Source organism: Pleurodeles waltl, chromosome 3_2 (genome assembly GCF_031143425.1).
Source record: "Pleurodeles waltl isolate 20211129_DDA chromosome 3_2, aPleWal1.hap1.20221129, whole genome shotgun sequence".
Taxonomy (NCBI): Eukaryota; Metazoa; Chordata; class Amphibia; order Caudata; family Salamandridae; genus Pleurodeles; species Pleurodeles waltl.
This window is the reverse complement of record NC_090441.1, coordinates 211,460,090-211,484,613: the sequence shown is the minus strand read 5'-3', so window position 1 is coordinate 211,484,613 and position 24,524 is coordinate 211,460,090. Positions and strand designations below refer to the sequence as shown.

At 48.5% G+C, this 24,524-nt stretch overlaps 1 protein-coding gene across 4 annotated transcripts in view; it reads left to right on the top strand.

The window, feature by feature from the left end:
• The window catches only part of OBSL1 (obscurin like cytoskeletal adaptor 1), a 368,734-nt gene that overhangs the window by 171,147 nt on the left and 173,063 nt on the right, over positions 1 to 24,524 (top strand). For 2 of the 4 annotated variants that reach the window (XM_069227203.1, XM_069227204.1), the window contains exon 15: positions 23,288 to 23,563. The exons of the other annotated variants lie outside the window; for them this stretch is intronic. In XM_069227203.1, coding sequence (XP_069083304.1) covers positions 23,288 to 23,563 — 276 coding nt within the window. The remainder of the gene's footprint in view (positions 1 to 23,287; positions 23,564 to 24,524) is intronic. 4 annotated transcript variants of the gene reach the window in all.

Genomic DNA, 24,524 nt, shown 5'->3' with positions numbered 1-24,524 from the left:
ATGGGATAGAAATTCCCATTTGTGAGCCCACAGAGCCCTTAGGACTTATGGAAAGCCTATTTAGCATTGCTTAGTGGCCCGAAATAGCAATTCCGTCCTTTAAGAAATGCTATATGGCTTTGTACATATGGGCCTAGATCTCATCTGATATCTCCTGCATCAAACCCCACTTCACTAGATCTACTCCGTTAGATCTTCCTCCTTATGACCTGTATCCCCACTGATCCTGCCTGTTGTCTACAGCCTTACAACTCATCCAACTAAATCTCACATACCTGCTTCTGCACACCTCATCCGACCTGATCTCACATATCCGCTCCTCCACACCTCATCTGACCTCATCTCACATACCAGCTTCTGCACACCTCATCCGACCTGATCTCACATACCTTCTCCTCCACACCTCATCTGACCTGATCTCACATACCTTCTCCTCCACACCTCATCTGACCTGATCTCACATACCTGCCCCTCCACACCTCATCCGACTAGATCTCACGTACCTGCCCCTCCACACCTTATCCAACCTGATCTCACATACCTGCTTCTGCACACCTCATCCGGCCTGATCTCACATATCCGCTCCTCCACACCTCTTCCAACCTCATCTCACATACCTGCTCCTCCACACCTCATCTGACCTGATCTCACATACCTGCTCCTCCACACCTCATCCAACCTCATCTCACATACCTGCTTCTGCACACCTCATCTGACCTGATCTCACATACCTGTTCCTCCACACCTCATCCAACCTGATCTCACATACCTGCTCCTCCACACCTCATCCGACCTGATCTCACATACCTGCTCCTCCACACCTCATCTGACCTGATCTCACATACCTTCTCCTCCACACCTCATCTGACCTGATCTCACATACCTTCTCCTCCACACCTCATCTGACCTCATCTCACATACCTGCCCCTCCACACCTCATCTGACTAGATCTCACATACCTGCCCCTCCACACCTCATCCAACCTGATCTCACATCTGACCTGATCTCACATACCTGCTCCTCCACACCACATCCAACCTCATCTCACATACCTGCTTCGGCACACCTCATCTGATCTGATCTCACATACCTGCTCCTCCACACCTCATCCAACCTGATCTCACATACCTGCTCCTCCACACTTCATCCGACCTGATCTCACATACCTGCTCCTCCACACCTCATCCAACCTCATCTCACATACCTGCTTCTGCACACCTCATCCGGCCTTATCTCACATATCCGCTCCTCCACACCTCTTCCAACCTGATCTCACATACCTGCTCCTCCACACCTCATCTGACCTGATCTCACATACCTGCTTCTGCACACCTCATCCGACCTGATCTCACATACCTGCCCCTCCACACCTCATCCAACCTGATCTCACATACCTGCTTCTGCACACCTCATCCGGCCTGATCTCACATATCTGCTCCTCCACACCTCATCTGACCTCATCTCACATACCTGCTCCTCCACACCTCATCTGACGAGATCTCACATACCTACTCCTCCACACCTCATCTGACCTGATCTCACATACCTGCTCCTCCACACCTCATCCGACCTGATCTCACATACCTGCTCCTCCACACCTCATCCGACCTGATCTCACATACCTGCTCCTCCACACCTCATCCGACTAGATCTCACTTACCTGCTCCTCCACACCTCATCCAACTAGATCTCACATACCTGCCCCTCCACACCTCATCCAACCTGATCTCACATACCTGCTTCTGCACACCTCATCCGGCCTGATATCACATATCCGCTCCTCCACACCTCTTCCAACCTGATCTCACATACCTGCTCCTCCACACCTCATCTGACCTGATCTCACATACCTGCTTCTGCACACCTCATCCGACCTGATCTCACATACCTGCCCCTCCACACCTCATCCAACCTGATCTCACATACCTGCTTCTGCACACCTCATCTGGCCTGATCTCACATATCCGCTCCTCCACACCTCATCTGACCTCATCTCACATACCTGCTCCTCCACACCTCATCCGACCTGATCTCACATACCTGCTCCTCCACACCTCATCTGACCTGATCTCACATACCTTCTCCTCCACACCTCATCTGACCTGATCTCACATACCTTCTCCTCCACACCTCATCTGACCTCATCTCACATACCTGCCCCTCCACACCTCATCTGACTAGATCTCACATACCTGCCCCTCCACACCTCATCCAACCTGATCTCACATCTGACCTGATCTCACATACCTGCTCCTCCACACCACATCCAACCTCATCTCACATACCTGCTTCGGCACACCTCATCTGATCTGATCTCACATACCTGCTCCTCCACACCTCATCCAACCTGATCTCACATACCTGCTCCTCCACACCTCATCCGACCTGATCTCACATACCTGCTCCTCCACACCTCATCCAACCTCATCTCACATACCTGCTTCTGCACACCTCATCCGGCCTTATCTCACATATCCGCTCCTCCACACCTCTTCCAACCTGATCTCACATACCTGCTCCTCCACACCTCATCTGACCTGATCTCACATACCTGCTTCTGCACACCTCATCCGACCTGATCTCACATACCTGCCCCTCCACACCTCATCCAACCTGATCTCACATACCTGCTTCTGCACACCTCATCCGGCCTGATCTCACATATCTGCTCCTCCACACCTCATCTGACCTCATCTCACATACCTGCTCCTCCACACCTCATCTGACTAGATCTCACATACCTACTCCTCCACACCTCATCTGACCTGATCTCACATACCTGCTCCTCCACACCTCATCCGACCTGATCTCACATACCTGCTCCTCCACACCTCATCCGACCTGATCTCACATACCTGCTCCTCCACACCTCATCCGACTAGATCTCACTTACCTGCTCCTCCACACCTCATCCAACTAGATCTCACATACCTGCCCCTCCACACCTCATCCAACCTGATCTCACATACCTGCTTCTGCACACCTCATCCGGCCTGATATCACATATCCGCTCCTCCACACCTCTTCCAACCTGATCTCACATACCTGCTCCTCCACACCTCATCTGACCTGATCTCACATACCTGCTTCTGCACACCTCATCCGACCTGATCTCACATACCTGCCCCTCCACACCTCATCCAACCTGATCTCACATACCTGCTTCTGCACACCTCATCTGGCCTGATCTCACATATCCGCTCCTCCACACCTCATCTGACCTCATCTCACATACCTGCTCCTCCACACCTCATCCGACTAGATCTCACATACCTGCCCCTCCACACCTCATCCAACCTGATCTCACATACCTGCTTCTGCACACCTCATCCGGCCTGATCTCACATATCCGCTCCTCCACACCTCTTCCAACCTGATCTCACATACCTGCTCCTCCAAACCTCATCTGACCTGATCTCACATACTTGCTTCTGCACACCTCATCCGACCTGATCTCACATACCTGCCCCTCCACACCTCATCCAACCTGATCTCACATACCTGCTTCTGCACACCTCATCCGGCCTGATCTCACATATCCGCTCCTCCACACCTCATCTGACCTCATCTCACATACCTGCTCCTCCACACCTCATCTGACTAGATCTCACATACCTGCTCCTCCACACCTCATCTGACCTGATCTCACATACCTGCTCCTCTACACCTCATCCGACCTGATCTCACATACCTGCTCCTCCACACCTCATCCGACTAGATCTCACTTACCTGCTCCTCCACACCTCATCCAACTAGATCTCACATACCTGCTCCTCCACACCTCATCAGACCAAGGCCCAAAAGAACAAGTATTGCGCATTCTGGATGCTCATTTACAGTTTGGCTCATACGTCTACAACAATCACATTCTAAATGTGTTTTGAGGCTGTGGTGTGGTCACAGTCTTACTGTACAATAGGACAAATGATACTTTGCTCCACCCCTGAAATTCCACCTTACAGTACTTCTGAAAAACTTTCTTTTGTTACTGTACTCCCTGAATCTGTCAACATATTATTGTTAATGCAAGGTTGAATCCCCTCTCCTTACCCCTCTACATATATGAGTGAACTGTGACCCCCCACCAGGGAGCTTACCAACCAGAAGCATCTCAGCCGCAACATGCTTCCTCACACAACATTTCTCCTTATTCATATATGTCTCCAATTCCCTGCTTCCCACTCTCCTACTGGGTCACTTCCCCTCTGCCCACATAGCTCCCCCTCCAGCCACATCTCAACTTCAACTGGCAAAACACCCCTTAAACCAACTGAGACCCTGGCAAGGATCCACTCTACAGCCACCTCTCTCATGTCTGACTTGGCCTGTACAAACAACAGCTGCTCCAGAACTGTCTCTTTATGTCTGAGGTTCATTCTGCCACAAGACTTCTTTTGGGACTCCCAAACCCCTCAGTGCACTTTGGTGCTGTCAAAGAGACTTGTGTTGCTCCATCAATTCGACAACACCATCCGCCCTCCACCCTGACATTGCCACATCTTTCCGCCTCTAACATTTCTCCTAAAATTAGTCAGGCCAAGCTATGTGGCTCTTCCTGTCCCACTTTCCTCCTTCCTTTGTAAGTCTCATTGTCATCGTCACAGCCTCTTCTTGACGCACATGACCATTACCAGCTGACCACCTGTTTGAATAGAATCCTTCTTTGTTTACCTTATCGTCAGCTGCTCCCTCCCACGAAAACTCCTCGTAGACCTGAACTCAAAACGTTCTTGTCTTAAGGTTCCTCTATGACCATCCATCTCTACACCCGTGCCTCTCACTTGCACAGTGACTCTCTCAAACGTATTCTCATCTCTACTCACTCTCTCACTCTAACTGTACCGTGAGGCCTCCCTCTTGTCATGTCCTCATCCATCTCACCCAAGAGAGATGCTGTACCCCATTAGGCCCTCCCGTGCTCTCCAACAACTGTGAACGCTCCTCCTAGGAGATGAAAAAATAGTCTGAATGCCCATCGGATGTGCCTCCTTCAAGTTCACGCAGATCTCACCCACCCACCAAGCACGGCTTCTTCAAAGACTTGAGCCTCGGTGTCTGCCCGGCCATGAGGTGCACTGTCCCCCCCATGCCTTCCCGACCTCTGTCCAGCACTGCGTTTCCATCCACATCCACTGCCCAGAGGTAGGATGCAAAGACAAGTTTGGCAAAACTGTAAGTCAGACTCATCCAACAATCTTGAAGAATATAAAATCGCCCCTGGTGTCTCCACTGCTGGCCTTGATGAAGATGAATCAACATACTGCCCAAAGCCCATCACATCGCTTCAGTTTTACCACAGTCACAATTATGCTCTTGTCCTGCCGGTGCATCACCCACCCTAACATCAGGAGCACTCTCTAGACCCTACTTCCTGCTTCATCCCAACCACAGTTACTTATGAGGAGGGCATGCTGATAACCCAGCTCAACCAGAGGATACTGACCTGGAAAAAGCAGGCATAGCACTAGCACGGAGAGACTGGTAATGTACCCCAGAAAGAGAAGTAGTGTACCCCAGAAAGAGAGGCAGTGTACGCCTGAAAGAGAGGTAGTGTACCCCAGAAAGAGTAGTAGTGTACCCCAGAAAGAGAGGTAGTGTACTGCAGAAAGAGAGGTAGTGTACCCCAGAAAGAGAAGTAGTGTACCCCAGAAAGAGAGGCAGTGTACACCAGAAAGAGAGGCAGTGTACTCCAGAAAGAGAAGTAGTGTACCCCGAAAGAGAGGTACTGTACTGCAGAAAGAGAGGTAGTGTACCCCAGAAAAAGAGGTAGTGTACTGCAGAAAGAGAGGTAGTGTACCCTAGAAAGAGAGGTACTGTACTGCATAAAGAGTGGTATTGTACCCCAGAAAGAGAGGTACTGTACTGCAGAAAGAGGGGTAGTGCACCCCAGAAAGAGAGGTAGTGTACTGCAGAAAGAGAGGTAGAGTACCCAGTAAGAGAAGTACTGTACTGCAGAAAGAGAGGTAGTGTACCCCAGAAAGAGAGGTAGTGTACCCCAGAAAGAGAAGTAGTGTACCCCAGAAAGAGAGACAGTTTACGTCAGAAAGAGAGGCAGTGTACTCCAGAAAGAGAAGTAGTGTACACCAGAAAGAGAGGAACTGTACTGCAGAAAGAGAGGTATTGTACCCCAGAAAGAGAGGTACTGTACCCCAGGAAGAGGGGTAGTGTACCACAGAAAGAGAAGCAGTGTGCCCAGAAAGGGAGGAACTGTACCCCAGAAAGAGAGGTAGTGTACCCCAGAAAGGGTGGTGGTGTACCCCAGAAAGAGAGGTATTGTACCCAGAAAGAGAGGTACTGTACCCCAGAAAGAGAGGTAGTGTACCCCAGAAAGAGAGGCCGTGTGCCCAGAAAGAGAGGTAGTGTACCCCAGTAAGAGTGGTACTGTACCCCAGAAAGAGAGGTAGTGTGCCCAGAAAGGGAGGAACTGTACCTCAGAAAGAGAGGTAGTGTACCCCAGAAAGGGTGGTGGTGTACCCCAGAAAGAGAGGTATTGTACCCAGAAAGAGAGGTACTGTACCCCAGAAAGAGAGGTAGTGTACCCCAGAAAGAGAGGCTGTGTGCCCAGAAAGAGAGGTAGTGTACCCCAGAAAGAGTGGTCGTGTACCCCAGAAAGAGAGGAGGTGTACCCAGAAAGGGAGGAACTGTACCCCAGAAAGAGAGGTAGTGTACCCCAGAAAGGGTGGTGGTGTACCCCAGAAAGAGAGGTACTGTGCCCCAGAAAGAGTGGTAGTGTACCCCAGAAAGAGAGGCAGTGTGCCCAGAAAGAGAGGTAGTGTACCCCAGAAAGAGTGGTAGTGTACCCCAGAAAGAGAGGCAGTGTGCCCAGAAAGAGAGGTACTATACCCCAGTAAGAGTGGTACTGTACCCCAGAAAGAGAGGCAGTGTGCCCAGAAAGAGAGGTACTGTACCCCAGAAAGAGAGGCAGTGTACCCCAGAAAGAGTGGTAGTGTACCCCAGAAAGAGAGGTACTGTACTCTAGAAAGAGAGGTAGTGTACCCCAGAAAGAGAGGCAGTGTATCCAGAAAGAGAGGTACTGTACCCCAGAAAGAGTGGTAGTGTACATCAGAAAGAGAGGTACTGTATCCCAGAAAGAGTGTTAGTGTACCCCAGAAAGATAGGTACTGTCCCCCAGAAAGAGAGGTAGTGTACCGCAGAAAGAGAGGCAGTGTACCCAGAAAAGAGGTACTGTACCCCAGACAGAGTGGTAGTGTACCCCAGAAAGAGTGGTCGTGTACCCCAGAAAGATAGGTAGTGTACCCAGAAAGGGAGGAACTGTACCCCAGAAAGAGAGGTAGTGTACCCCAGAAAGGGTGGTGGTGTACCCCAGAAAGAGAGGTATTGTACCCCAGAAAGAGAGGTACTGTACCCCAGAAAGAGTGGTAGTGTACCCCAGAAAGAGAGGCAGTGTGCCCAGAAAGAGAGGTAGTGTACCCCAGAAAGAATGGTAGTGTAACCCAGAAAGAGAGGCAGTGTGCTCAGAAAGAGAGGCAGTGTACCCCAGAAAGAGTGGTACTGTACCACAGAAAGAGAGGTACTGTACCCCAGAAAGAGAGGCAGTGTACCCCAGAAAGAGTGGTAGTGTACCCCAGAAAGAGAGGTGCTGTACTCCAGAAAGAGAGGTACTGTACCCCAGAAAGAGGCAGTGTACCCCAGAAAGAGTGGTAGTGTACCCCAGTAAGAGAGGTACTGTACTCCAGAAAGAGAGGTAGTGTACCCCAGAAAGAGAGGCAGTGTATCCAGAAAGAGAGGTACTGTACCCCAGAAAGAGTGGTAGTGTACCCCAGAAAGAGAGGCAGTGTACCCAGAAAGAGAGGTAGTGTACCCCAGAAAGAGTGGTTGTGTACCCCAGAAAGAGAGGCAGTGTACCCAGAAAGAGAGGTACTGTACCCCAGAAAGAGAGGTATTGTACCCCAGAAAGAGAGGTTGTGTACAGCAGAAAGAGAGGTACTGTACCCCAGAAAGAGAGGTATTGTACCCCAGAAAGAGAGGCAGTGTACCCCAGAAAGAGTGGTAGTGTACCCCAGAAAGAGAGGTGCTGTACTCCAGAAAGAGAGGTACTGTAACCCAGAAAGAGAGACAGTGTGCTCAGAAAGAGAGGCAGTGTACCCCAGAAAGAGTGGTACTGTACCACAGAAAGAGAGGTACTGTACCCCAGAAAGAGAGGCAGTGTACCCCAGAAAGAGTGGTAGTGTACCCCAGAAAGAGAGGTGCTGTACTCCTGAAAGAGAGGTACTGTACCCCAGAAAGAGGCAGTGTACCCCAGAAAGAGTCGTAGTGTACCCCAGTAAGAGAGGTACTGTACTCCAGAAAGAGAGGTAGTGTACCCCAGAAAGAGAGGCAGTGTATCCAGAAAGAGAGGTACTGTAACCCAGAAAGAGTGGTAGTGTACCCCAGAAAGAGAGGCAGTGTACCCAGAAAGAGAGGTAGTGTACCCCAGAAAGAGTGGTTGTGTACCCCAGAAAGAGAGGCAGTGTACCCAGAAAGAGAGGTACTGTACCCCAGAAAGAGAGGGATTGTACCCCAGAAAGAGAGGTTGTGTACAGCAGAAAGAGAGGTACTGTACCCCAGAAAGAGAGGTATTGTACCCCAGAAAGAGAGGTAGTGTACACCAGAAAGTGAGGTAGTGTACAGCAGAAAGAGAGGTATTGTACCCCAGAAAGAGAGCCAGTGTACCCAGAGATAAGAAAAGGATCGGAGAGGGGCATGCAGCTGGTGCAGAAGAGGCAGGCAGTGCCCAGCTGAACAATGAACATGCATCAGCTGGCAAGATGCAGGTGGCAGAGAAAATGACAAAAGTAAACATTTGTAACTATAATTATCCTTAAACAAAGTAAAATAAACAACACACATTTAAAACGAAATATACATATGTCAACATAGAAACTATAATGCAGAAAACATATTTAGGAGTAAAAACTATATTTCATTTACTTTCTGCAGCAAGCAGAGAGTAGGTTTCTATTCCTGCAGTTATTTGGCACCACACACAGGGGGTGCCTGTTTCTTCACTAATGCGTCCACCCATGTACTGTGGAATAATCCACAGCTCACTGGAACACGCGTGACAGCTGCAAATTACACCCAAAACACTCCTCCTTCCAGTCCATCTCAAAACCTTTTCACTTGCACTTTGTATATGAAATATGTTTCCTAAATATAATCCCATGTTCTGTGGATGGCAGGACTGTTCCCATTCCATCAAAGTTTACATTTCTGTAAACTGGCTGATGAAGCATCTTTAGCCCATATTAACCTGCATCATCATTCTGTGAATAATTGTTTGAAAACAGGAAGTCAAACTTATCATTCTCATGAGCAGGTGTCTATACATCAGATCCTGGAACATACCAAACCTCAGAGTGTTGACACTATTACTGTGTGTGGTGTGTTTATAGCACAGACCTAGCCTGGAGGCATCAGACTGCTGTAGAGGGTCAAAGACCATCTATCGTAGAGTCACCGGGTCATAGGAGAGGTAGCTGGGCAAAGGACTACTTATGAACTGTCATGTCGTGTTGTTTAAAGAGATGCGTCTTCAACTCTTAAATTGGAGCAGCGGTGGGGGGTCCTCTGTTGCACCAGATCCCGGGGTGCATGGATGGAAAAGACCTATTGCTTTGTTTTTCCTTTGATACACTTCTTAGTCTGCAGTCTGATGGTGCCCTGCTTGTGGGTGTGCTAAGAGCCCACGAGGGGTGATGAGCTTGTCTGCAAGGTAATCGGGGTACAGGTTGTAATGTCTTTGTAAACAAATCAGCTGGTTTTGAATGTGTCAAGAGCTGAGTGTCGAATCTCCTTCAGTTGTCCAGTCTTCATCTGCTCGAGATAAGGGTGACCCCTTCTAGTAACCGCAATGACGCTGGCGCAGAGCACTCTCCCAGCCACTTGCATCCTCCAGCAGGAACCCCAAGGATGAAAAGCCCAATGGCAAAAACCCTCAGGAAGATAACAAGAAGCCTTCAGGGTGGAGTGGGAATTAAGGTGCTGAGCAGAATCTCTAGTCCAGATGAGGCTGAAGGTTCCAGGAACTTCACGGAGACAGGAGAAGGGGAAAAACCCTGGGACAAATATAGGCCCAGGTTGAAGAGTGCAGCAAAGAATACACCTCCAAATGCATTGTGCGTAAGCAAGTATCCCTTAGATCCTTCTTTTATAGTGAAGGAATAGGAGGTGTCCGCCATATCACTTCCTCCTTCAGTAGAAACGCTGCATCGAAAGGAGGAAGAAATGGTGACCAGTTTCAACTGGGTAGGAGGAGAAGGATGGCTCAGGGATGGGTGGGAAGCAAGAGGTAGCTGTGTTATCCTGTTTCGGGTCCAACATGAAAGGGCCGCCTCCGGCACAAGTAACGTAATTCAAGTGACTTGACACTCTGTGAAAGTCGGGGATTTGAATCTGTCAAGGTTAATGCCACTAAGCCATGTTGGTACTGTTTCTTGTTTGTTTTTCTTGGCAAATAACAGGAATTCTATCATGGTTGGTTAGAGCTTCAGGAGGTATGTGTTGGACATCCAGATCTGGATGATGTGTGGGCTGTGTTTGAGGCATTGGATGCGTCAAGCAGAGGACATTGTCAGGTAGAGTTGTGTATTATCGGCATATTGGTGAACCTTGATGGTCCTATATATAACTAGAGCACCCAGTGACTCCGTGTTGAGGTTGAAGATTACAGGGTGTAGAATGGAACTAGCAAACTGGACTACGGCAACACACTCTGGGGGTCATTCTGACTTCGGCGGGCGGCGGAGGCCGCCCGCCAAAGTTCCCCCGACAGAATACCGCAGCGCGGTCAAAAGACCGCCGCGGTAATTCTGAGTTTCCCGCTGGGCCGGCGGGCGACCGCCAGAAGGCCGCCCGCCCGCCCAGCGGGAAACCCCCTTCCACGAGGATGCTGGCTCCGAATGGAGCCGGCGGAGTGGAAAGGGTGCGACGGGTGCAGTTGCACCCGTCGCGATTTTCAGTGTCTGCTACGCAGACACTGAAAATCTTTGTGGGGCCCTGTTAGGGGGCCCCACGTCACCCGTTCCTGCCAGCAAGGTTCTGGCGGTCAAAACCGCCAGAACCAGGCTGGCGGGAAGGGGGTCGGAATCCCCATGGCGGCGCTGCCTGCAGCGCCGCCATGGAGGATTCCTCAGGCGAGGGGAAAACCGGCGGGAAACCGCCGGTTTCCCTTTTCTGACCGCGGCTTTACCGCTGTGGTCAGAATTGGCCTGGATGCACCGCCAGCCTGTTGGCGATGCATCCGCGGTCCCCGGCCCTGGCGGTCTATGACCGCCAGGGTCGGAATGACCCCCTCTATGCCGGCATCACCAAGAAACTACAATCAAGACTACAAAGAATCCAGAATGCAGCAGCCAGACTCATCCTGGACATCCCCGACACAGCCGCATCTCCTCCCACCTCAGATACCTACACTGGCTCCCAGTCAACAAGTGCATCACATACAAACTCCTGATCCATACCTTCAAGGCGCTGCACAACATAGGACCGGCATACCTCAACCAGTGACTCGCCTTCTACGTACTGAACAGGCAACTCCATTCTTCCGAGCTCCCCCTCACAGCCATCCACAGTGTGGGTGAATGGCAGAGTGGTACATTTATGACACCGAGAATTGGTCAAAGGGCAAAAATGTAGTAGAACCAACCAACCCTTACTGAAGATGCTTCTTGTACAAGTTGGCACACTCATGAACAAGCCTTTACATTAGGAGTGAGTGGATTGACCTGGAAGCAGCATAAAACACCAGTGAACAGAGGACTAAACCATGCACCAAGCACACAGTAGCAGTGGTACAGGTGTTTACAGACAACAAATCAGTGGGACACAGACTAGACCATGCAACGAGCACACAGCAGCAGTGGTACAGGTGTTTACAGACAACACAACAGTGGGACACAGGACTAAACCATGCACCAAGCGCACAGTAGCAGTGGTACCGATGTTTACAGACAACACATCAGTGGGACACAGACTAGACCATGCACCAAGCACACAGTAGCACTGGTACAGATGTTTACAGACAACACATCAGTGGGACACAGAGTAGACCATGTACCAAGCAAACAGTAGCAATGGTACAGGTGTTTACAGACAACACACCAGTGGGACACAGTCTAGACCATGCACCAAGCACACAGTAGCAATGGTACAGGTGTTTACAGACACCACATCAGTGGGACACAGGACTAGACCACGCACCAAGCACACAGTAGCACTGGTACAGGTGTTTACAGACAACACACCAGTGGGACACAGTCTAGACCGTGCACCAAGCACACAGTAGCACTGGTACAGGTGTTTACAGACAACACACCTGTGGGACGCAGACTAGACCGTGCACCAAGCACGCAGTAGCAATGGTACAGGTGTTTACAGACAACACACCAGTGGGACACAGTCTAGACCATGCACCAAGCACACAGTAGCAGTGGTACAGGTGTTTACAGACAACACATCAGTGGGACACAGGACTAGACCATGCACCAAGCGCACAGTAGCAGTGGTACCGATGTTTACAGACAACACATCAGTGGGACACAGACTAGACCATGCACCAAGCACACAGTAGCTCTGGTACAGATGTTTACAGACAACACATCAGTGGGACACCGGACTAGACCATGTACCAAGCAAACAGTAGCAATGGTACAGGTGTTTACAGACAACACACCAGTGGGACACAGTCTAGACCATGTACCAAGCACACAGTAGCAATGGTACAGGTGTTTACAGACAACACACCAGTGGGACACAGTCTAGACCATGCACCAAGCACACAGTAGCACTGGTACAGGTTTTTACAGACAACACACCAGTGGGACGCAGACTAGACCGTGCACCAAGCACGCAGTAGCAGTGGTACAGGTGTTTACAGACAACACATCAGTGGGACACAGGACTAGACCATGTACCAAGCACACAGTAGCAGTGGTACCGATGTTTACAGACAACACATCAGTGGGACACAGGACTAGGCTATGCAACAAACACACAGTAGCAGTGGTACAGGTGTTTACAGACAACACATCAGTGGGACACAGGACTAGACCATGTACCAAGCACACAGTAGCAGTGGTACCAATGTTTACAGACAACACACCAGTGGGACACAGGACTAGGCTATGCAACAAACACACAGTAGCAGTGGTACAGGTGTTTACAGACAACACATCAGTGGGACACAGGACTAGACCATGTACCAAGCACACAGTAGCAATGGTACAGGTGTTTACAGACAACACACCAGTGGGACGCAGACTAGACTGTGCACCAAGCACACAGTAGCAGTGGTAGAGATGTTTAAAGACAACACATCAGTGGGACACAGGACTAAATCATGCACCAAGCACACAGTAGCAGTGGTACTGATGTTTACAGACAACACATCAGTGGGACACAGAGTAGACCATGCACCAAACACACAGTAGCAGTGGTACCGATGTTTACAGACAACACATCAGTGGGACACAGGACTAGACCATGCACCAAGCGCACAGTAGCAGTGGTACAGGTGTTTACAGACAACACACCAGTGGGACACAGTCTAGACCATGCACCAAGCACACAGTAGCAGTGGTGCAGGTGTTTACAGACACCACATCAGTGGGACACAGGACTAGGCCATGCACCAAGCACACAGTAGCAGTGGTGCAGGTGTTTACAGACAACGCACCAGTGGGACAGAGTGCTACACCATGCACCAGGCAGACAGTAGTAGTGGTGCAGGTGTTTACAAACAACACACCAGTAGGACACAGACTAGACCATGCACCCAGCTCACAGTAGCAGTGATACAGATGTTTACAGGCAACACATCAGTGGGACCCAGGACTAGACCACAATACATCTGTGGGACACAGGACGAGACCGCAATACATCAGTGGGACACAGGACTAGGCCATGCAACAAACACACAGTAGCAGTGGTACAGGTGTTTACAGACAACACACCAGTTGGACACAGTCTAGACCATGCACCAAGCACACAGTAGCGGTGGTACAGGTGTTTACAGACACCACATCAGTGGGACACAGGACTAGGTCATGCACCAAGCACACAGTAGCAGTGGTGCAGGTGTTTACAGACAACACATCAGTGAGACACAGACTAGACCATCCACCAAGCACACAGTAGCAGTGGTACAGATGTTTACAGACAACACATCAGTGGGACACAGGACTAGGCACTGCACCAAGCACACAGTAGCAGTGGTACAGGTGTTTACAGACAACACACCAGTGGGATACAGACTAGACCATGCACCAAGCACACAGTAGTAGAGGTAGAGAGAGATGTTTACAGACAACACATCAGTGGGACACAGGACTAAACCATGCACCAAGCACACAGTAGCAGTGGTACAGGTGTTTACAAACAACACATCAGTGGAACATAGGACTAGGCCATGCACCAAGCACACAGTAGCAGTGGTACAGGTGTTTAAGGACAAAACACCAGTTGGATACAGACTAGACCATGCACCAAGCACACAGTAGCAGTGGTAGAGATGTTTACAGAAAACACAACAGTGGGACACAGGACTAAACCATGCACCAAGCGCACAGTAGCAGTGGTACCGATGTTTACAGACAACACATCAGTGGGACACAGGACAAACCATGCACCAAGCACACAGTAGCAGTGGTACCGATGTTTACAGACAATACATCAGTGGGACACAGGACTAGGCTATGCAACAAACACACAGTAGCAGTGGTACAGGTGTTTACAGACAACACACCAGTGGGATACAGACTAGACCATGCACCAAGCACACAGTAGTAGAGGTAGAGAGAGATGTTTACAGACAACACATCAGTAGGACACAGGACTAAACCATGCACCAAGCACACAGTAGCAGTGGTACAGGTGTTTACAGACAACACATCAGTGGAACATAGGACTAGGCCATGCACCAAGCACACAGTAGCAGTGGTACAGGTGTTTAAGGACAAAACACCAGTTGGATACAGACTAGACCATGCACCAAGCACACAGTAGCAGTGGTAGAGATGTTTACAGAAAACACAACAGTGGGACACAGGACTAAACCATGCACCATGCACCAAGCGCACAGTAGCAGTGGTACCGATGTTTACAGACAACACATCAGTGGGACACAGGACAAATGAGGCACCAAGCACACAGTAGCAGTGGTACCGATGTTTACAGACAACACATCAGTGGGACACAGGACTAGGCTATGCAACAAACACACAGTAGCAGTGGTACAGATGTTTACAGACAACACACCAGTAGGATACAGACTAGACCACAACACATCAGTGGGACACAGGACTAAACCATGCACCAAGCACATAGTAGCAGGTGTTTACAGACAACACATCAGTGGGACACAGGTCTTGACCACAATACATCTGTGGGACACAGGACTAGACCGCAATACATCAGTGGGACACAGGACTAGGCCATGCAACAAACACACAGTAGCAGTGGTACCGATGTTTACAGACAACACACCAGTGGGACACAGTCTAGACCATGCACCAAGCACACAGTAGCAGTGGTACCGATGTTTACAGACAACACATCAGTGGGACACAGAGTAGACCATGCACCAAGCACACAGTAGCAGTGGTACCGATGTTTACAGACAACACACCAGTGGGACACAGTCTAGACCATGCACCAAGCACACAGTAGCAGTGGTGCAGGTGTTTACAGACACCACATCAGTGGGACACAGGACTAGGCCATGCACCAAGCACACAGTAGCAGTGGTGCAGGTGTTTACAGACAACGCACCAGTGGGACAGAGTGCTACACCATGCACCAAGCAGACAGTAGCAGTGGTACAGGTGTTTACAGACAACACACCAGTGGGATACAGACTAGACCACGCACCAAGCACACAGTAGCAGTGATACAGATGTTTACAGGCAACACATCAGTGGGACATAGGACTAGACCACAATACATCTGTGGGACACAGGACTAGACCACAATACATCAGTGGGACACAGGACTAGGCCATGCAACAAACACACAGTAGCAGTGGTACAGGTGTTTACAGACAACACACCAGTGGGACACAGTCTAGACCATGCACCAAGCACACAGTAGCAGTGGTACAGGTGTTTACAGACACCACATCAGTGGGACACAGGACTAGGTCATGCACCAAGCACACAGTAGCAGTGGTGCAGGTGTTTACAGACAACACATCAGTGAGACACAGACTAGACCATCCACCAAGCACACAGTAGCAGTGGTACAGATGTTTACAGACAACACATCAGTGGGACACAGGACTAGGCACTGCACCAAGCACACAGTAGCAGTGGTACAGGTGTTTACAGACAACACACCAGTGGGATACAGACTAGACCATGCACCAAGCACACAGTAGTAGAGGTAGAGAGAGATGTTTACAGACAACACATCAGTGGGACACAGGACTAAACCATGCACCAAGCACACAGTAGCAGTGGTACAGGTGTTTACAAACAACACATCAGTGGAACATAGGACTAGGCCATGCACCAAGCACACAGTAGCAGTGGTACAGGTGTTTAAGGACAAAACACCAGTTGGATACAGACTAGACCATGCACCAAGCACACAGTAGCAGTGGTAGAGATGTTTACAGAAAACACAACAGTGGGACACAGGACTAAACCATGCACCAAGCGCACAGTAGCAGTGGTACCGATGTTTACAGACAACACATCAGTGGGACACAGGACAAACCATGCACCAAGCACACAGTAGCAGTGGTACCGATGTTTACAGACAACACATCAGTGGGACACAGGACTAGGCTATGCAACAAACACACAGTAGCAGTGGTACAGGTGTTTACAGACAACACACCAGTGGGATACAGACTAGACCATGCACCAAGCACACAATAGTAGAGGTAGAGAGAGATGTTTACAGACAACACATCAGTGGGACACAGGACTAAACCATGCACCAAGCACACAGTAGCAGTGGTACAGGTGTTTACAGACAACACATCAGTGGAACATAGGACTAGGCCATGCACCAAGCACACAGTAGCAGTGGTAGAGATGTTTACAGAAAACACAACAGTGGGACACAGGACTAAACCATGCACCAAGCGCACAGTAGCAGTGGTACCGATGTTTACAGACAACACATCAGTGGGACACAGGACAAACCATGCACCAAGCACACAGTAGCAGTGGTACCGATGTTTACAGACAACACATCAGTGGGACACAGGACTAGGCTATGCAACAAACACACAGTAGCAGTGGTACAGATGTTTACAGACAACACACCAGTAGGATACAGACTAGACCACAACACATCAGTGGGACACAGGACTAAACCATGCACCAAGCACATAGTAGCAGGTGTTTACAGACAACACATCAGTGGGACACCTGTCTAGACCACAATACATCTGTGGGACACAGGACTAGACCGCAATACATCAGTGGGACACCGGACTAGGCCATGCAACAAACACACAGTAGCAGTGGTACAGGTGTTTACAGACAACACACCAGTGGGACACAGTCTAGATCATACACCAAGCACACAGTAGCAGTGGTACAGGTGTTTACAGACACCACATCAGTGGGACACAGGACTAGGCCATGCACCAAGCACACAGTAGCAGTGGTGCAGGTGTTTACAGACAACACACCAGTGGGACAGAGTGCTACACCATGCACCAAGCGCACAGTAGCAGTGGTACAGGTGTTTACAGATAGCACACCAGTGGGACACAGTCTAGGCCATGCACCAAGCACACAGTAGCAGTGGTGCAGGTGTTTTTCAGACACCACATCAGTGGGACACAGGACTAGGCCATGCACCAAGCAGACAGTAGCAGTGGTGCAGGTGTTTACAGACAACACACCAGTGGGACAAAGTGCTACACCATGCACCAAGCAGACAGTAGCAGTGGTACAGGTGTTTGCAGACAACACACCAGTGGGATACAGACTAGACCACGCACCAAGCACACAGTAGCAGTGATACAGATGTTTACAGGCAACACATCAGTGGGACACAGGACTAGACCACAACACTTCAGTGGGACACAGGACTTGACCACAACACATAAGTGGGACACAGCACTAGACCACAACACATCAGTGAAACACAGGACTAGACCACAACACATCTGTGGGACACAGGACTAGACCACAATACACTAGTGGGACACAGGACTAGACCACAACACACCAGTGGGACACAGGACTAGGCCATGCACCAAGCGCACAGTAGCAGTGGTGCAGGTATTTACAGACAACACACCAGTAGGACACAGACTAGACCCTGCACCCAGCTCACAGTAGCAGTGCTACAGGTGTTTACAGACAACACATCAGTGGGACACAGGACTATACCACAACACATCAGTGGGACACAGGACTAGACCACAACACATAAGTGGGACACAGCACTAGACCACAACACATCAGTGAAACACAGGACTATACCACAACACATCTGTGGGACACAAGACTAGACCACAATACACCAGTGGGACACAGGACTAGACCACAACACACCAGTGGGACACAGGACTAGGCCATGCACCAAGCGCGCAGTAGCAGTGGTGCAGGTGTTTACAGACAACATACCAGTGGGACACAGGACTAGACCACAACACACCAGTGGGACACAGGACTAGACCACAACACATCTGTGGGGCACAGGACTATACCACAACACACCAGTGGGACACAGGACTAAACTACAACACACCACTGGGACACAGGACTAGGCCACAACACACCAGTGGGGCACAGGACTAGGCCATGCACCAAACACACAGTAGCAGTGGTGCAGGTGTTTACAGACAACACACCAGTGGGACACAGGACTAGATCACAACACATCAGTGGGACCCAGGACTAGGCCACAACACATCAGTGGGACACAGGACTAGACCACAACACACCAGTTGGACACAGGACTAGGCCATGCACCAAGCACACGGTAGCAGTGGTGCAGGTGTTTACAGACAACACACCAGTGGGACAGAGGATAGACCACAACACAACAGTGGGACCCAGGACTAGGCCACAACACACCAGTGGGACACAGGACTAGGCCATGCAACAAACACACAGGAGCAGTGCTGCAGGTGTTTAGAAACTAAGCATGGCTTTTTTGGAGAAAGGCCACATAAATTGGATCTACAGGTTACAAATGCAGTCATTATTGCTCTGTAAACGCTTCAAAGCGTCTTTCTAAATATAACTATTTCTAATGACAAAGGCTCTGTGTAATATTGAATTGTATCAGAAAAACATCCAATTTCAGGAGAAAATACTAAATCCAGAGAGAGTTAAGGGATTGACGAGATGAGGAAATCCAGCCACTGAGTCCTCCTGCAGATGCTGCATTTTCCTTGAGACTCTCTACGGTTTGTCATTGCCCCAGGATCAGCTGTGGTGTGTACTACAGGGGACTTGTGGGCTTGTACTGGACTCATGTTTGTTGTAATTTATGGCAAAGTATGACGTGAGTGCTGTGAGGTTGTGGGTTGAAACGGTATTAGGAAAATTAGTGATCCTTCTTGGTGAGTTTGTCGGTATGTACGTGACCTGCAGTGACAGCTGCAAGGAGCTAGTTTCTGAGTGAATGCCTTTATCCCTGAATACTCTGGAAACATGCTGCACGTTTATGACTTTGTACATAACTTATAACTAATAAATAATGAATTGTGGTTTAATATTTGGTAATCAGAGAATGTTCAGGGACTGCTGCAACAAGTGTAGGACTCTGTGCAAGGTCGGCAATCCCTGCATATCATGGGAGTACGTTTCTGGATGTTTGATGGCTTGAATTCAGTGAGTTTTCAGTGACAGCTGTGATCATTCAGTAATGTGAGGGATCTTCTGTGAGTGGCCCCACGTCTTTACATGACCTGTGATTGTTCAATAATGTGGGGTGGTGGGGGGGAATCTGCTGCGAGTACCCCTTCTTTACATGACCTATGATCACTGAATATTGGGTGGGATCTGCCGTGAGTGGCCCCTTCTTTACATGATCTGTGATCACTGAATATTGTGTGGGATCTGCTGTGAGTGACTCCTTCCTTACATGACCTGTGATCACTCAATAATGTGAGGGATCTGCTGTGAGTGACTCTTTCTTTACATGACCTGTGATCACTCAATAATGTGAGAGATCTGCTGTGAGTGACTCCTTCCTTACATGACCTGTGATCACTCAATAATGTGAGGGATCTGCTGTGAGTCACCCCTTCCTTACATGACCGGTGATCACTCAGTGGGTCCATAAGACTTTGGCAGAGAGAGAGTATCACATTAAATTGTCAGTCTTGCCATCACACCAGACTCACAGCTCCCCCTCTCCAGTTGTAAGTGGGGTAAGGATGGAGTTTCCTATGCTGGAGCCTCAACTGGCTTTGCTGTTAGAAATCTCTAACCTGGTTCATGAGGTTTGTTCCTTCATCTTCAGAGATTCCTGGGAGTCTCATGTTCAGAGAGTAAAATTGAATTCTAAGAAGATGTCAGAGATGAGATCTGCTGTCCCCCCTTCTTCCCAGTGGAGATCTGGAGCAAGTATTTCCTAATGCATTCCAGGGTATTTCCAGTACTGGAAGCATCCAGTGGTTATAGTACTGGAAGTCTAATGTCAGGTACTCATGGTGGATACCAACTGGTATATCCACCCCTACTCTTTCATATCCTGATGCAGTGAAAAATCGTAAACAATATTTGTTGGGTTTTTACTCCTAGAAGTAAATTCAATTGCACATTCAGTTTCAGTAATCAAAATTATGTTTCATTTGTACTTCGAGTGGTGTGAACCGCGTGGTGTAGCTCGGAGCCTTAGTGTTCTTTAATTTAAACCTTTCCTCACATTTAATGTGTTTGTCCGCATACATGTTTCCTACACAGTCATTGGGTGTCCTCAAGCCCAGCTTCATCAATGTATGTTACGCCTCCTTCCCATAAAACACAGCACTCACTCATGTCACTTCCATCAAAAATCGTTTTTTGGTTTAACTCTGATCCTCACAGAAGCATCTCACGTAGTTTAGGTCGTTTACCCGTCTTGGGCTACCCGTGTTGTGTCATTGAATCTAGAAGCTTTACTCGTGTAATACTCATTTCTCTCAAGCAATCTTGGATTCACTTGTAAGGAGTCATCCCAAGTAAAGCTCTTGCCAGTTTTGGCCGGTGATCCTAGTGTGTACTCTACCAATGGATCTTCAATCTTAGTCCCTGTATTACTTTTGTGTTCTTCAGTTTGCATTTTAAGCTGTCTTCAACCTTCCAAGTATCCCACACACCGACTTCCCCTTTGTTTAACCAGATGAAATATTGTATTTCAGTTGCGAACAGTGCAACAACCTCTTCAGATTAAACAAGGAAGTCTTTTTGTCAATGTGCTCAAACTCTGTTGTTTACTTCTGGTTCCTCTAATTAAATGATCATTGTGGTTCTTACGTCATAAGTAGGTGAAGGAATCAAGAATCAGACTGAGTCCTAGCGCAAAGAAGTGCAAAGAGTAGAGCACTCAGGTGTGTAAAACCCAAAGGAGGCGTAATACGGTAGAGATACCGGCAGTACTGGACAAGAAGCATGTGTTACGATGGTAAATAGTGCCATTAAATAGAGTGAGAGTCTAGATTTGTAACTGGATAAGGTGAGAGTGGTATATCCAAGATGGCTCAGCTCAGCTCATCGTCACAAATCACAGGCGAGCTCTGCTGAACCTACAGCCAGAGGTAGGTGCGTGATCATTGGACAGCTTGAGGATAGGACAGTTCTCCTAGTAGTGAGTTGGTAATTCAGTTACACTGCACCTTCCTATGATAACCGTAACATTAATTGCAGGAGCCAAGATGAACAAATACAACAATGGAAGCAAAGGCAGAGAAAACAATCTGTATCATCAGTACTGTCACCGATTCCAGTATATCTGGCAGAAGTCTACAACTCAGGCTTCAGTTTAGCTCATCATCAATTTCTCACTCAACAAGGATCACCCACTGAAAACCATTCACCACAAAGTATAACTCACATCGGTCTTTTTATCGTGTAATGTTGCAGAGCTTCTTGTAAGGTAGGAGACTATGAAATGACATTGGGCCTGATTATGACTTTGGCGGATTAGTCCGTCCCAAATGAGACAGATATCCTGCCCGCCGTATTACAAGTTCCATTGTCGTAATTAGGCCCATAGTAAGGAGTTTGTCCCCAGTTATTGCCCCAATGTCATCAGTAGAACAGGCCACTCTATGGGGAGCGAGACCTCATTTGGATATTGGTAAAATTAGCAACTGTAGTTGCGGAGATAGAAACATCCCACAATATTCAAGGATGTGTTAGGGTGGTTTGGCAGATCGAGTGGTATTTTTTTGTTTTCCAAAAGCAAATCTCCAAAGCCAGAGCTTTTTTAAGAAAATGAAGAAGTCAGTGCTCTTAGTGCACATGGAGTTTCCCCCAGAGCATGGGGGAAATCAGCTTCTTTTCCAGCCCTGTTGGTTCCAGGAGGAGAATAGCCCCAAACCTAAGACACTCTTTTGATGCCATCTTCTGCACTGTTAGGATGCCTGTGGATTGAGGTGGGAACATCAAGAGGTGGACAGACAGAACTTCTGCCTCTTTATGTGAGTGTCCAAAACTTCCCTCCTCTGACTGAGCCTTGATGATTTGAAAGACCCAAACCTGGACAGAATTTAAAGTCTGTAATTGAAGCTCAGGGAACTGTTGTGAAATGGAAGGCATGTGTATGAAACAAGACTGCAGCAGATCCGTTAAGTAGTCTCTTTGGATCCTTCTCTTTCAAGAAGAACTGATTCCTTACACTAGAGTTTACGACTTGCTTTAGTGGGTCTACGTTAGCTTGATTAGCATGTCATGCTCAGTTTGTGATGGTTGCTCAGCATGTTACTGGTGTTTGAGGTAGAACTCAGATCTTATCAGACCTCCTACCAAGCTAGAGTTTGAGAAGACTCCGGAAGCAGTCGGGCAGCTCAGTGCCTGGTGGAAAGGCAAAGGAGCAGAGGATTGATCCCAGAGTGTGTCATTTCTGGATACGCAGAAGGTCTTTGGTTGAGTTTTGTAGAGGATATTTAATCTCTGGCTATTCTGGAAGTTATGCTAGTGTGATAAAGTTGTGTTTCTCAAACAGATCTACGATTACTGAAATCCTGGAAACAGTCCACCATGACCTGTGGATTTGTTTCTTCACACATTTTATAGATTTTTGGGTGAGAATACTGGTTCTGTGATGAGAGACTTTGTGTGTCACGACTGATGTGCCTCGGTAATTACTCTTCGTTTTTGGTTCTTCAAAGAGCCCTTGGTGACCATTGTGGGGAAGGGGGAGTTAGAGACCCAACGCCGTTGCCTGCCCTCAGAGGACCTGACCCTGTCCGTCACACTGTCCATCGCCAGCGGGGAGGTAAAGTGGTTCAAAGACGGGGAGAAGATTGTGGACAATAAGAAGATTCGCCTCGAGGAGAATGGAGCCACACGCTCCCTGGTGATCCTGGGTGCCAAGGGCAGGGATTCAGGAGAGTACCTGTGTGACACCCGTGATGACAGCTGCATCTTCACAGTCCATGTGCAAGGTAACGGCAGAGCCATGCAAGCAGCCTCTGGTGCAGTCGTAGGCTCTTGCACGTGTCTTGCATGCCTCTCTGCTGTACCCTCTCCATTGTGTGATCTACTGAGCTCCTTCTTGGGCATTCAAGCGCTCTTGCTGGCTGTAATGCTTGCTTTCGCCCTTGTGATGTCGTCCTAAGATGTGGCAATGCTCTAACACAAATCAGTTCCATTCCAATGGCCCGTCCACTCGCCCATCTCCTAACACCTAAGACGAAATGGCCCTCTCTGTGGTATTCCAAAAAGGGAGAGAGAGTGCCCCACATGTAACCTATCCACCCAAAGGGACAGGACACCATTATCACAGTGATATCAAAAGTATTACCCCGTGGGGGAATTATCATACTATACACCACACAATACTCTTCTCAAACACCCATTCACTCTAATGATCAATCTTAATAAAGGGATATCAAAAATATTATTTATTAAATAATCCCGTACAAAAAATATCTATGCAAAAATATATATCAAAACCCTGATAATTAAAAATTTCAACAGACCTCACAAGAGAACTGTTATAATCTTGAAAGCAGTAGAGACCAACTGATTTAATAGTCAGTTTATTAGCAGACTTCTTGCATAGCACCTTCACTTCTCACTATATCTGACCACCAATCTTCACTTCATCAACATTCTAAGGTGCACTCCAGGTTGTACCATTATCCAACATTCCAGAGGATGGAATGGAGTGCACCATTTTACTACTAAGAACATTACAATTGGGAGTTATATGGAAATGGTAATGGGAAAATGATTTAAGAGAATAATAACAGTAGTAAAATATAATTAGTACAAGATACAATAATAATTATGTTTGAGTTACTCCAACTATGATATTACAACACTTCCCCTTCCCCACCAATGCAAAAAATGGAGAAGGAACAATACACAATCACACTTTACAGTAGGACATTTTGTTTATCA